The sequence below is a fragment of the Rhamphochromis sp. 'chilingali' genome, assembly GCF_963969265.1.
Source record: "Rhamphochromis sp. 'chilingali' genome assembly, chromosome: 8".
Lineage (NCBI taxonomy): Eukaryota > Metazoa > Chordata > Actinopteri > Cichliformes > Cichlidae > Rhamphochromis > Rhamphochromis sp. 'chilingali'.
This window is the reverse complement of record NC_137935.1, coordinates 36,524,517-36,538,187: the sequence shown is the minus strand read 5'-3', so window position 1 is coordinate 36,538,187 and position 13,671 is coordinate 36,524,517. Positions and strand designations below refer to the sequence as shown.

Here is a 13,671-nt window from a genome sequence, read left to right as displayed (position 1 = left end):
GGCCAGTGTCCCGCAGGTTTTAGATGCGTCCTTGATCCAACACAGCTGATTTAAATGGCTAAATTACCTCTTCAGCGTGTCTTGAAGTTCTCAAGATATAATGAACTAATCCTTTGTTTCATTTGTGTTGGCCCAGGGTGATATCTAAAACCTGTAGGACACCGGCCCTTGAGGCCTGGAGTTGGACACCCCTGACATATACCATACCATAGCACCTTTATTTATAAAGCACTTTAAAATAAAGCCAGGCTTCACAAAGTGTACATATACAAGAAGCATAAACAGAAAATAATATCAAACATGTTAAAAATAGAGAATTGGAAAAATAGGAAAAAAATTGATTCAACCTTTTAAAAAGTACCAAAGGCTTAAGCAAATAAATATGTTTTAAGAAGAGTTTTAAACTCCCCACAAAAATAGGAAAGTCAAGTGTGTCTGTGTGTGTGTGTGTGCTTCTACGGTTAAGGGGACACCTTCTCAGATGATAAAACATAGGTATGATCCTTCATGTCTTGAATCTGAAGGTGTAGGCACAAGTTAAAATTTGCCTCCATGCACGTGAATGCTTACAATTTCTTTTCTCTTTGGCTCTTGGCATGATACACGTGTGGTCAGTCTTTAGCCACATAAAACATGATGGAATAACAAAATCCATCTCAACCACTATATTCAAGATGGCAGGCCAACATGGCTGAAAGATCATTATACATTAAAATATACTGTATGTATGATTACAGTATTCTTTTTTTTTTCTATTAAACTAAAGAAAACTTTTGCTAGGTTTAAATATACTAAACTAATTTAAGGGAAAAAAACCCCCAGCTGATTCTGAGGCAGCCAGTTAGGAATTGATTGATTTTTTTACATGAAACTGTTGTGGTAACAATTTTGATATTTTAACACTGTATAATTTTTTTAAATATCAAACATCCTTATTTGTAAATGAGCAGATACCTGTGAATTTCTGTGTAAGAACATGTAGCTCAGCTTGTTTGCACAAGTGATATCATGATTCATGAATTTGTCTGTTTCTACTCCACCATCACCAGGACTTAAGTACCTTCACTCTGCTGGAATTCTACATCGAGACATCAAACCTGGCAACCTCCTAGTCAACAGCAACTGTGTGCTCAAGGTGTGTGGGACAGGCAAGCATTAATCCTAACCCTATCTCTATGGCAAGGATTCTTTATGTGAGTTGTATGACAGGCATGTGACAGATAAAGAAATAAAAACTATGAATATTTATTGACAGTATAGATGATGATGTTTGTAGAGGAATGAAAAAAAAAATCCAAAAAACAGATCACAGTTGATGGTAAAAATAAAATGGTAAATGGCCTGTATTTGTATAGCGCTTTACTAGTCCCTAAGGACCCCAAAGTGCTTTACACATCCATTCATCCACCCATTCACACACTGGTGATGGCAAGCTACATTGTAGCCACAGCCACCCTGGGGCAAACTGACAGAGGCGAGGCTGCCGAACACTGGCGCCACCGGGCCCTCTGACCACCACCAGTAGGCAACGGGTGAAGTGTCTTGCCCAAGGACACAACGACCGAGACTGCCCAAGCCAGGGCTCGAACCGGCAACCTTCCGATTACAAGGCGAATTCCCAACTCTTGAGCCACGATCGCCCAGTTGATGCCTAAAAGAACAGACCAGAGGGAAAAACAAAGTAGAACTTGGACCACACAGCTCTTTCCTGATGCAAGAACCACAGGATCTTCCAGCCCACTTACAGCAAGTATCTAGACTTTGGGAAGAAGCCAGAGTACCCGGAGAGAAGCAGACACCATAAAGATGATGAATTCGAACGCAGCACCTTCTTGCTGTGAGGCAGTAATGCTGCCTCCTCATATTCTATTCTTTTTCAGTTGTCTCTTCATAGACAACCTTGTCTACCTCAAATAAGGATAGTTTAATTCAAGCTCCAACAGATCTTCTTCACAATGACCTATTATACGAAACGCTGGTTTTATCAAAGACCATGACCCGGTTGCCACAGAGATGCCACCTTAAGTTCCTGTTCCTGTTCACCACTAGGAGAACAGAAACTTAAGGTATCAAAATTACATGCAGTCCATAAAGTTGGACAGTTCTATCTGCTACCCAAACATTCTCGGTTTCATTTTTTCTCCTTTATCTTCACTCTTCCTGAAGTGACTTTTTAGGAATCCTAAAAGGTTGATTCTGTTCATCTGGATGTAGCATTTTCAGTGGGAGAAACGTTTCGTCACTGACCTGTAGTCAGCTGAGACTTCTTAAGTCTCAGCTGACTACAGGTTTCCCCAATCCTATAAACAGTATATTTGCACAGTGATTGAAACTAGCCCACTAAATGAACAATGGGCTGTGAAGTCAGTTCCTTGATCATTAATATCCAAGTTGTCATGACCATTGTTCAACAACCACTGATCAAAGCCCATATCAAAGACCACTGATCATTGAGCTCCATGGCTTTTAAACCTCAAAACACGCTGCGCTAAAAATTGGTCCACCCCAAGGATTGGGTCCCCTGACACAGAGTAATATAGAGTATGCTGTGAAGTGCCAGGAGGTTTGCCATGATGTATATCGGGGAAACCAAACAACCTCTGGCGAAGCGGATGGCACAACACAGAAGAAGTAACTCATCAGGCAAGGACTCGGCAGTCTATTTACACTTACAGGCCAGTGGACACTCTTTCAGTGATGAGGATGTACACATCCTGGACAGGGAGGAACGCTGGATTGAGTGGGGAGTCAAGGATGCCATTTACATGAAAAAGGAAAGACCATCTTTGAATCAAGGAGGGAGCCTAAGGGTACATCTTTCACCATCTTACAATGCTGTAATTGCAGCCAATCCCCATCATGACAATTTGCAAATTAATGATCAAGGAACTGACCTCACAGCCCATTGCTCATCAGTGGGCTAGTTTCAGTCATTGTGCAAAGGTACTGTCTATAAATTTGGGGAAACTGCAGTCAGCTGAGACTGAAGAAGTTACTTGTGACGAAACGTTCTCCCAAATGCTACGTCCAGATGAACAGAATCAACCTTTTGGGATTTACTTACCTGGTTGGTTGAGCATGCATCAAAACACTTTTCAGGAATGCTAACTCACTGCAAGTCATTGCAGTCTCCAGAGGTTGTTTAAAAAGTTAAAGATTAGGGCTTTGATTTGTGAGCAGTGAGAACCTTTCCAGCCCTTACTGCAAAAGGCAAAAGTTGCCAGCACCATCATTTCTTTTCTTCCTCATTAGCTCTTCTTTTCTCCATTTATACTTGCAGCAAGATGCCAGTTTCATTTTCCTCTGTCCGTCAAATGGCAGTGACTCTTTTTTCTCTGTAGTTCTTTTTTTTAACGTTTTTGGGTTCCCTTTTCTGGCACTGGGAAGTTTAGATTTTCTCTGTCCCACTTACTAATTTTGTTGGTTTACAGTTCCTGGCACTGAGTTGCCAGATACACGTTTCTTTGCCAGAAGACATCTCTTCGAATAAGAGATGTGTTATTCCTGGCTTCAACCTAGTGTACTTTTTCCAAAGTTTCCATGTTTCTATTTCATTTCTCACATCTATCGCTACCAGTGAATTAAAATGTGTATGGCAAAGGTCCTGTCCACCATCTTCACTCAGTCATTGTTAATTATTTAGAGTGGAACTTAGTTAGGGGTTTCTAACATGTTAGAGTTTATTCACTGTCAATTCAGTTTACAAAGATACAAGTTAACTGAGAGTATTTGAAGAAACTGCATGTGCTTTTCAGGGTAGAAAAAAGTATGATTTCAAACCTCAAAAGTAATCTTCTGTCATTATTTATTTGGGACCAAATAAGAAAAGTTAACCATTAATATACACACATAGACTATGAAATTATATGTTTATGCATGAGAAACAAAACATCAGTGAAACTCTACTACTGTCATGAATCGCTGTGTGGCAGGCAAGCAGGAGTGGTGGACCCAAAATGCAGAACTCAGACACGGAAGTGAAACTTAAGGCGCAGCTTTATTGCTGGGAAAAACCTCGTACAAACTAAACTCACCAAAAGAAAACCAAAAGTCAGAACAGAGGAACCAAGGACTGAAACACTGGAAAGAAACACTAAACTGGAGCAGGAGACCAAACACTAGGAACATAGAAGCAGAACACACAGCTAGTTGAGGGTACGACGCGACACTGACACAGAGAAACACAGGGCTTAAATACACAGACGGCAGTAATCAAGGGATGAGAGACAGGAGGGGAACACACCTGGGAGAAATCACAGCTGACGAGACAGGGGAAACGTAAACTGAGCACACTCACATATGACACAAACCTTCACAATAAAACAGGAAACTCAGACACATGGAACCAGACAAGACATTGAACTAAACAGACAGATTCACAAACAGATGGGGTGACACCATAGACAGAGACAGACTCAAAGGCAGACCAAATATAACACACAGAACTCAAACAATAATAATCATCATCATCATAAACTAGAAAATGATAACTAAAAGCGCTGGGTCACCGACCCAGGACCATGACAGTACCCCCCCCCCCCCCTCAAGGGCTGGCTCCAGACAGCCCAGCAGAAACACAAAAACGGACCAAAACCAAAAAAGAAAAGCACCCGACCAGGGTGGGCGGAGGGGGCCCAGGACGGAGGGACAGAGTCCAAAAAGGCCCAGATGGTCAAGTTCAGGAGGCCGACCATGCGAATGGCAGCGGGGCCGGTCCCGATGCCGGCCACGCAGTAGACAGTGGCGTGGAAACAGTTCTGGGGGCCGACCGTGCGGACGGCAACAGCGGCGTGGAAACAGTTCTGGGGGCCGACCGTGCGGACGGCAACAGCGGCGTGGAAACAGTTCTGGGGGCCGACCGTGCGGACGGCAACAGCGGCGTGGAAACAAGTCCGGAGGCCGGCCACGTGGAAGGCAGTGGCGGCGTTCAGGAGGGCGTTCAGGAGGGCGTCCACGGTGGCGGAGATGCCCAACAAGCGGCCAGGCAGATGACCGACGATGTGGAGGTGGTAGTAGGGGACCTGAAGGCTGCGTGGCCCCTGCAGCCCCAGGTGAAGCGGAGGCTGGACCAGACGAGGCGGAAGCTGAAGCGGAGGCTGGACCAGACGAGGCGGAAGCTGAAGCGGAGGCTGGACCAGACGAGGCGGAAGCTGATGCGGAGGCTGGACCAGACGAGGCGGAAGCTGATGCGGAGGCTGGACCAGGCGAGGCTGAAGCAGAAGCAGAGGCTGGACCAGACGAGGCTGAAGCAGAAGCAGAGGCTGGACCAGGCGAGGCTGAAGCAGAAGCAGAGGCTGGACCAGGCGAGGCAGCAGCTGATGAGGAGGCTGAAGCCGGGCCAGGCGAAGCTGCTGATGAGGAGGCTGGACCAGACGAGGATGAAGACACAGAGGCTGGACCAGACGAGGATGAAGACACAGAGGCTGGACCAGACGAGGATGAAGACACAGAGGCTGGACCAGACGAGGATGCTGAAGCAGATGCTGAAACCGGACCAGGTGAGGCCGAAGACTCTGAGGCCGCAGCAGGCGAGGACGATGAAGCTGCAGCAGGCGAGGACGATGAAGCTGCAGCAGGCGAGGACGATGAAGCTGCAGCAGGCGATGAGACTGCAGCTGGTGATGAGACTGCAGCTGGTGATGAGACTGCAGCTGGTGATAAGACTGCAGCTGATGGCTGGACGGGCTCCTCGGGCCCCCCAGCTAACGAGGCAGGACGCTGGACGGGCTCCTCGGGCCCCCCAGCTGACGAAGCAGGAGGCTGGACGGGCTCCTCGGGCCCTCCAGCTAACGAGGCAGGACGCTGGACGGGCTCCTCGGGCCCCCCAGCTGACGAAGCAGGAGGCTGGACGGGCTCCTCGGGCCCTCCAGCTGGCGAAGCAGGAGGCTGGACGGGCTCCTCGGGCCCTCCAGCTGGCGAAGCAGGAGGCTGGACGGGCTCCCCGGGCCCTCCAGCGAAAACAGTCTCAGGACCAGTGGGCACAGGGGCCCCTGGAACACACAGGACAAAACCAGCAGGCGCGGGGACCTCTGGCAGGCACAGATCGGAACCAGCAGGCACCCGGGCCTCTGGCAGGCACAGAACGGAACCAGAAGGCACACGGGCCCCTGGCAGGGACAGAACAGAACCAGCAGGCACACAGGCCTCTGGCAGGCACAGATCGGAACCAGAAGGCACACAGGCCTCTGGCAGGGACAGAACAGAACCAGGCACACGGGCTTCTGGCAGGGACAGAACAGAACCAGGCACACGGGCCTCTGGCAAACACATGGCAGACTGCAGCTGCACAGAGCATTGAGTCTGCTCAGGCAGCAACGGCCGGGTGCGGTCCTCAGCTGGCTTCTTAACCGCCAGGGGTCCAGAGTCTGCTGGGGGCTGAAACCCAGCCTCTGGGGAGGCCCTGGAGTGAATCTCAGTCTCAGAACTGGCCAGCTTTTGAGGACTGATAACAATATTGTTTGGTTTGTCTCTCTGATTAGGATTCAAGGTTGTGGAACAGTTCTGTAAGGGTTGGATAGACATAGCTTGCTGTACCGGAGGTGTAGGTGAAGATGATGGCTGTATAGGTGGCTGAGCTGAGGGCAACTGAAGAAAAGGTCGGGAAAATGATGGTTGTGAAGTTGGAAACCGAGCTGACGATAAGGCTGATGATTCCTCTACCAACTGAGCTATTGACTGGGCTAAGGATTGAAATAAGGTTTGTAGTAAGTCAGGCTGTGGATGTGACTGTGCTATGGGAAGCGAGGCTGAATGTGGTGGAGGTGGCGACTGAGCTTCGGGCCGGGCGGCTAACAGAGCTTCGGGCCGGGCGGCTAACAGAGCTTCGGGCCGGGCGGCTAACTGAGCTTCGGGCCAGGCGGCTAACTGAGCTGACATAGCCCCAGAATAAACAGTTCCAGATGAAATAGTCTTAACTCCTGGGTCCGAAGGAGCATCAGAAGCACAGTCTTTTGAACCAAAGTGGAAACGATCGCTCTCAAAATGAATACTGTCATTTTCTGGAACAGAAGGAACAGAAGATCTAGAGTTCATGAAGCTGACGTTAGCGGCCTTGGGGGAAACGGTACGTTTATCCCTCGACACAGAAGGCGAATGTAGGGGGACTTTGTCACTCACCCTAGGCGGTTGGTCGAGAAGAGTCCCAGGCTCCTGCCGGAGCCGTGAGTGCTGGCGGCACGTTCGCCGCTTCCAAGTAGAAGAGGAAGCAGCACTGGCAGAATGTGACAAGGAATGACTCGGCTGTGGCTGCTCCTGCTGTGAAGTGGAAACGCTGGGTGAGTCGGGTGGCACTATAATGATCCCTAACATCTTGTAGAAAGCTTGAGCTGGTGTAAGCTGGTTGCTCGCGGTCTCATAGTAATCCTCCCGGGACCGGCGGGAGCGTTTTCTGTGAGACCGGGGCATCCGGGGGGAAGAAGCAGGTGAGTGGACCGAAGGGTAAGCAGCTAGTGAGGAACGGCAGCACGGAGGCCCTCCAAGCGCTAGCCGGGTCCCGTCAAAGGCTGAGCTGCGCTTCCTCAGTGAGTCTGCTGGATCCATACTGGTCGCGTCGTTCTGTCATGAATCGCTGTGTGGCAGGCAAGCAGGAGTGGTGGACCCAAAATGCAGAACTCAGACACGGAAGTGAAACTTAAGGCGCAGCTTTATTGCTGGGAAAAACCTCGTACAAACTAAACTCACCAAAAGAAAACCAAAAGTCAGAACAGAGGAACCAAGGACTGAAACACTGGAAAGAAACACTAAACTGGAGCAGGAGACCAAACACTAGGAACATAGAAGCAGAACACACAGCTAGTTGAGGGTACGACGCGACACTGACACAGAGAAACACAAGGCTTAAATACACAGACGGCAGTAATCAAGGGATGAGAGACAGGAGGGGAACACACCTGGGAGAAATCACAGCTGACGAGACAGGGGAAACGTAAACTGAGCACACTCACATATCGTTAGCTTCATAGCATAATTGCCTAAGTCATTTGACTAAGTCAATGACTTAGGCACTTATGCTATGAAGCTAACGATATGACACAAACCTTCACAATAAAACAGGAAACTCAGACACATGGAACCAGACAAGACATTGAACTAAACAGACAGATTCACAAACAGATGGGGTGACACCATAGACAGAGACAGACTCAAAGGCAGACCAAATATAACACACAGAACTCAAACAATAATAATCATCATCATCATAAACTAGAAAATGATAACTAAAAGCGCTGGGTCACCGACCCAGGACCATGACAACTACAGTCATGGCCAAAAGTTTTGAGAATGACACAAATATTTGTTTTCACAAAGTTTGCTGCTTCAGTGTTTTTAGATCTTTGTGTCAGTTGTATCTGTGATGTACTTAAGTATAATTACAAACACTTCATAAGTTTCAAAGGCTTTTATTGACAATTACATCAAGTTCGTACAAAGAGTCAATATTTGCAGTGTTAGCTCTTATTTTCCAGACCTCTGCAATTCACCTTTGTATGCTATCAATCAACTTCTGGGCCAAATCCTGACTGATGCCAACTCATTCTTTCATAATCAATGCTTGGAGTTTGTCAGAATAAGTGGGTTTTTGTTTGTCCACCCGACTCTTGAGGATTGACCACAAGCTCTCAATTGGATTGAGGTCTGTGGAGTTTCCTGGCCATGAACCCAACATTTCAATATTTTGTTCTCCAAGCCACTTAGTTATCACTTTGGCCTTATGGCACTGTGCTCCATCAGGCTGGAAAAGGCATTGTTCTCCACCAAATTGTTCTTGGATGGTTGGAAGAAGTTGCTGTTGGAGGATGTTTTGGTACCATTCTTTATTCATGGCTGTGTTTTTTGGCAAAATTGTGAGTGAGCCCACTCCCTTGGATGAGAAGCAGCCCCACAGATGAATGTGTGCTTCACTGTTGGCATGAGACAAGACTGATGGTAGCACTCACCTTTTCTTCTGCGGACAATCCTTCTTCTTGATGCCCCAAACAATTGGAAAGAGGCTTTGTCAAAGAAAATGACTTTACCCCAGTCCTCAGCAGTCCACTTGCTGTATTTTTTGCAGAATATCAGTCTGTCCCTGATGGGTTTTTTTTTTGTTTTGGTTTTTTTTTAGAGAAGTGGCTTCTTTACTGCCCTTCTTGACACCAAGCCATCTTCCAAAGGTCTTCACCTCATTGTGCGTGCAGATGCACTCACACCTGCCTGCTGCCATTCCTGAGCAAGCTCTGCACTGGTGAGCTTGCTGATTTAAGTGCAATCTTAATAGCAACAACGTCCTTGCATGTGAGCCCTTTTTATGTAACATAATGATGGCTGCACGTTTCTTTGCAGGTAACCATGGTTAAGAGGAAGGACAATGATTTCAAGCATCACCCTCCTTTTAACACATCCAGTCAGCTGTTCTAACTCAACCAGCATGACATAATGATCATAATGATTTCCAGCCTTGTGCTCATCAACTTTCTTATTTGAGTTAACAAGAAGATTATTGAAATGATCTCAGTAGGTCCTTTTGTGGCAGCGATGCAATGCAGTTGAAATGGGTTTTGGGCGATTAAGTTCATTTTCGTGGCAAAGAAGGACTTTGCTTCATAAAAACTGAAGCAGCAAACTTTGTGAAAACCATTATTTGTGTTATTCTCAAATCTTTTGGCCATGACTGTACATGCTGGAGCACAGTGGGTGAGGGAGGCAGAGAGGAGACAAGAAATCTTGGCAAGATTGATGGGTTTCAGAAGAAAGATGAATAAAAAGAAATCAGAAGATAAAAAGAGCTGCAGTAATCTCTGAATGGCTGTCTTTCAGATCTGTGATTTTGGCCTGGCCCGAGTGGAGGAGTCGGATGAATCAAGACACATGACTCAGGAAGTGGTGACACAGTACTACCGAGCTCCAGAAATCCTCATGGGGAGCCGCCACTACTCCAACTCAATTGATATCTGGTCTGTAGGCTGCATCTTTGCTGAGTTGCTAGGGCGACGCATCCTCTTCCAAGCCCAAAGTCCTATTCAGCAGGTAGTTGCTACTTAATTTAAATAAGATGACAAAAGATAATCTGCAAGGCATGAGAAATTTTTTGTCTGGAAAGATTTTGATACATAAAAGTAACAGTGTGTTCTTTTTTCCCTTTTTTTGTGTTAAAATGTTAAAAACAGAATCATTACCAGTCACCACCAGGATTAAATAACCTCCTCCTTAAAAGAAAAACAGTCATGCAACAAACTGTTGTGTCTCACTATACTGTGATGTGTGTGCTTTTGTGTAGCTGGATTTAATCACTGACCTGTTGGGGACACCTTCTATGGAGGCGATGAGGACGGCATGTGAAGGCGCTCGTGCACATATTCTCAGAGGACCTCACAAACAGGTCAAATAGTGCTTTTTTGCATCTGTTCTATGTGAAAAGACAAAACAATACAGATGAAACTGAAAGATCAGGTTAATTAAATTTTATTTTTTGTTGTAATTCCTCCTGTCATAGAAACAGCACTATGGACTTGACTGCAAAAGGGACAGGGTTTCTAGCCTGTAATCACAATTACAAGTTGGTCCATTTCATGTGTGCACAATAAACACACAAATCTGCGCACTCACAGCCACACGCTATCCTGTTATTAGTCTGGAACTCCTCAATGCAGTGTTAATTTGGGGTTATGGGATGGGATTAAATAAGTGTGTACTTCTTCCCGCTCCCTTTCGAAATGTAAATGAATCAGAATAGAAGCAATATTGAAATGTATTGACTTAATTTTGTATAGTATTTTTTTATCTCTCTTATTTTCTTTACTAAATGTACCTGTATATTGTTTACATGTTCGAAATAAATTAACAAACAAACAAACAAATAATACCACCTAATATCCAAGTAATGCACTGATATTTATTTATTGGATACTACGGGCCCAAAAACAAGGGGTAATAATGTGGAAACACAGCTCTGTAATGAAGTGGTAATAGCAGGGTAACAAGGCCGAAACAAGAATGTAATAATGTGGTAATTAATAAGTTATTACCACTCAATTGCCTGTAGTAGTTTCTGTTTAATAAACAGGAAACAGAGCTGCAAAATGCAAAACTGCCTGTTTCTATTTAATAACATATTAATAACCTATTAAAGCTAACTTAAACAGTATGTGATTATTACCTGGAAACAACTATGGAGGTTTCTGTGTAATAAGCAGGAAATAGCTTCACGATGCGAACCTGCCTGTTTAATAACATATTAATAACCATGTTAATAACCTTTTAAAACAAACTTAAACTAGTGACTACCAGTACATACCTGTGGCGGTTTCTGTGTTATGAGTAGGAATTTAATACCATGGTAATGATAACTGATTAAAACAAGCATTAGGAAGTCTGAAATGAACTGGAACTGTACAAAATCCTACTAGTTATCTCGCTTGTCCAGTTGTGGTGAGGGCAACACCACCGTCCTGCACTGCCTTCATTATTGACTGATCTCTTACCATCTAAGGATCCAGCTTCTCCTGCAGCAAATTTCACAAATACAGACTGTCCTATTCCCCCCCAAAAAGGAAAAAAGGCACCATTATGATTTCTGTCTAAAGTTAAATAATGAAGTCATCCTTTTCTTTTTCTGCCCAAAAAAGCATATTGGAACTCACTGGAATTGGAATATTTAGTATCTATCCTTAGAAATAAATCACTACAAAATTCACTGGGCGTGGATAGCTGTATTTTGAGTAGACCACACCTCTCAACGGCCTAATTTTGGGGCGAATACGATAAATATCATCTAAAATATCATAACATATATATATGTAACTAACCACATTCAGGTTCCTATCCATATTTGCAATAATAGTGGTCAGCTTATTTCAAGACAACCTTACTTCCGTGCAACCTTGGTTTCTATAACTATTCCTTATATTGTGTCTACTATTAATCAGTACTTATACTACTACTGCTTATAACTATGGTAACTTACCCCACCCTTTCCTATTGGTGGAAAAATGTACCATGTCAACCAATCAAAAACCTGGAGCGAGTGTTTTAACCGATGCATGAAACTATACATTTTTAGACATAAGTTGTAACGGCCGCCGTTTTCTTTGTGAGTATTTATTACACGGCGTGCTGCAGGGAAAAGCCTGTTCTAACATTTGAGTCTAAGGTCTATTTTTTAGCACCTGACGGCTCTTTTTTGCTTCTCATCCGTAAATACTCTGCATGCTCTTTCACGTGATTCAGTTTATTTTGAAAAGTCTCAACAGGATCTTGAGCTTTATTGTGAAAGGTTTATGTGGAAAATAAACAAGCGGACACGCAATGGTTTTACCATCGCTGTTGCTAATGACAACGCATAAAAACAGGCGCTTGTCCGTCCGTAGTGTGGCTATATTAAATATAAGAGAAAGAGAGAACTTAAGAAATTAATATAGCCACTACAGTGACCATCAAAACGGTGAAAAAATATTGCCGTAAACAGTTTATTTTGCGACACCACAAAACAAACGATAGCGTAAAATAAAAACGATAGATGTTTTTATATCGTCATCCGATATATATCGTTATATCGAACAGCCCTTGGGAACATTGCTCTTGGGTGAGGTTTTCCAGGGATGTCCCACCAGGAGGAGGCCCCGGGGCAGACCCAGGACACGCTGGAGAGATTATATCTCTTGGCTGGCCTGGGAATGACTTGGTGTTCCCCTGGACAAGCTGGAAGAGGTGGCTGGGGAGAGGGAGGTCTGGGCTTCTCTGCTTGGGCTACTGCCGCCGCGACCCGGCCCTGGATAAGCAGAAGAAAATGGATGGATGGTTGGATAGATGGATGTTATAATCCATTGGTTTATGCAAGCATATCTACGAGGACATACAGATCTACGAGAGAACCCAAAAAGCAGGGAAATGGTGGCTAAAGTTAGCAGGCAATGCCTCACTTCTTTGCCTTTATCAAGGGATAACATTGAAAGTGCAGACTCCCAGTAGGTAGCAATCTGCCTCCTACTGGCATTCACTCTGTTTCCATGGCAGTAAAAATGAAAAACAAGAAAAAAAAGTACACAGAATATTTTTATGCATTATGATGAAAATTTAGATGAAATTAAGTTAATTAGGGCAATAGTGAGTGTGGATCACTTTAAAGTGCCAGTTTAAGTTTGCTTTAATAGGTTATTAATATGTTTTTAAATAGAAACAGGCAGTTTTACATATGTGGTCCCAACACTCCTCCGTAATTGTCAGATTGCCTACTTTTTCCCACTTCACTTTAACAGAAGCAGTCCTGTCATTTTTATACCACAGGATGCTGTTTTTAATCTGGAAATAATTTTATTGTGAACTCCAGGTTTAGTTAATGATACAAATGTTTCTACAAGGTGGATGTAGCACTTACCATCCTGTTCTTTTTTTCTGAGGTAGCTCTGACATAGCCTGGACTTGTGTTTTGGGTCATTATCTTGCTGTAGAATGAACTCTTGACCAACTAGGTGCATACCAGAGAGTATTGGATGGGGCTACAGAAGCAGTAGCGGTTTTTGATATGGGCGACACGGGCAGTTGCCCAGGGCAGTATCACGGCATCGGAAAAAAATAATAATAATAATAATAATTACTCGTACTCATGCTGCCCCGACATCATGCCAGTGCATATCGGGAATGGCGTAGGCACCGATCGGTTTTCTATCGCCCATTTGCTGGGAGTAAGGGCGCCCT

General features: G+C 44.9%; 1 protein-coding gene across 1 annotated transcript in view; it reads left to right on the top strand.

Moving 5' to 3' along the window:
* nlk2 (nemo-like kinase, type 2) overlaps window positions 1-13,671 on the top strand; it is a 55,953-nt gene that overhangs the window by 37,725 nt on the left and 4,557 nt on the right. Inside the window, exons 5-7 of the mRNA XM_080890051.1 lie at window positions 1,050-1,135; window positions 9,796-10,005; window positions 10,256-10,357. Of these exons, the coding sequence (XP_080746177.1) occupies window positions 1,050-1,135; window positions 9,796-10,005; window positions 10,256-10,357 (398 nt within the window). The remainder of the gene's footprint in view (window positions 1-1,049; window positions 1,136-9,795; window positions 10,006-10,255; window positions 10,358-13,671) is intronic.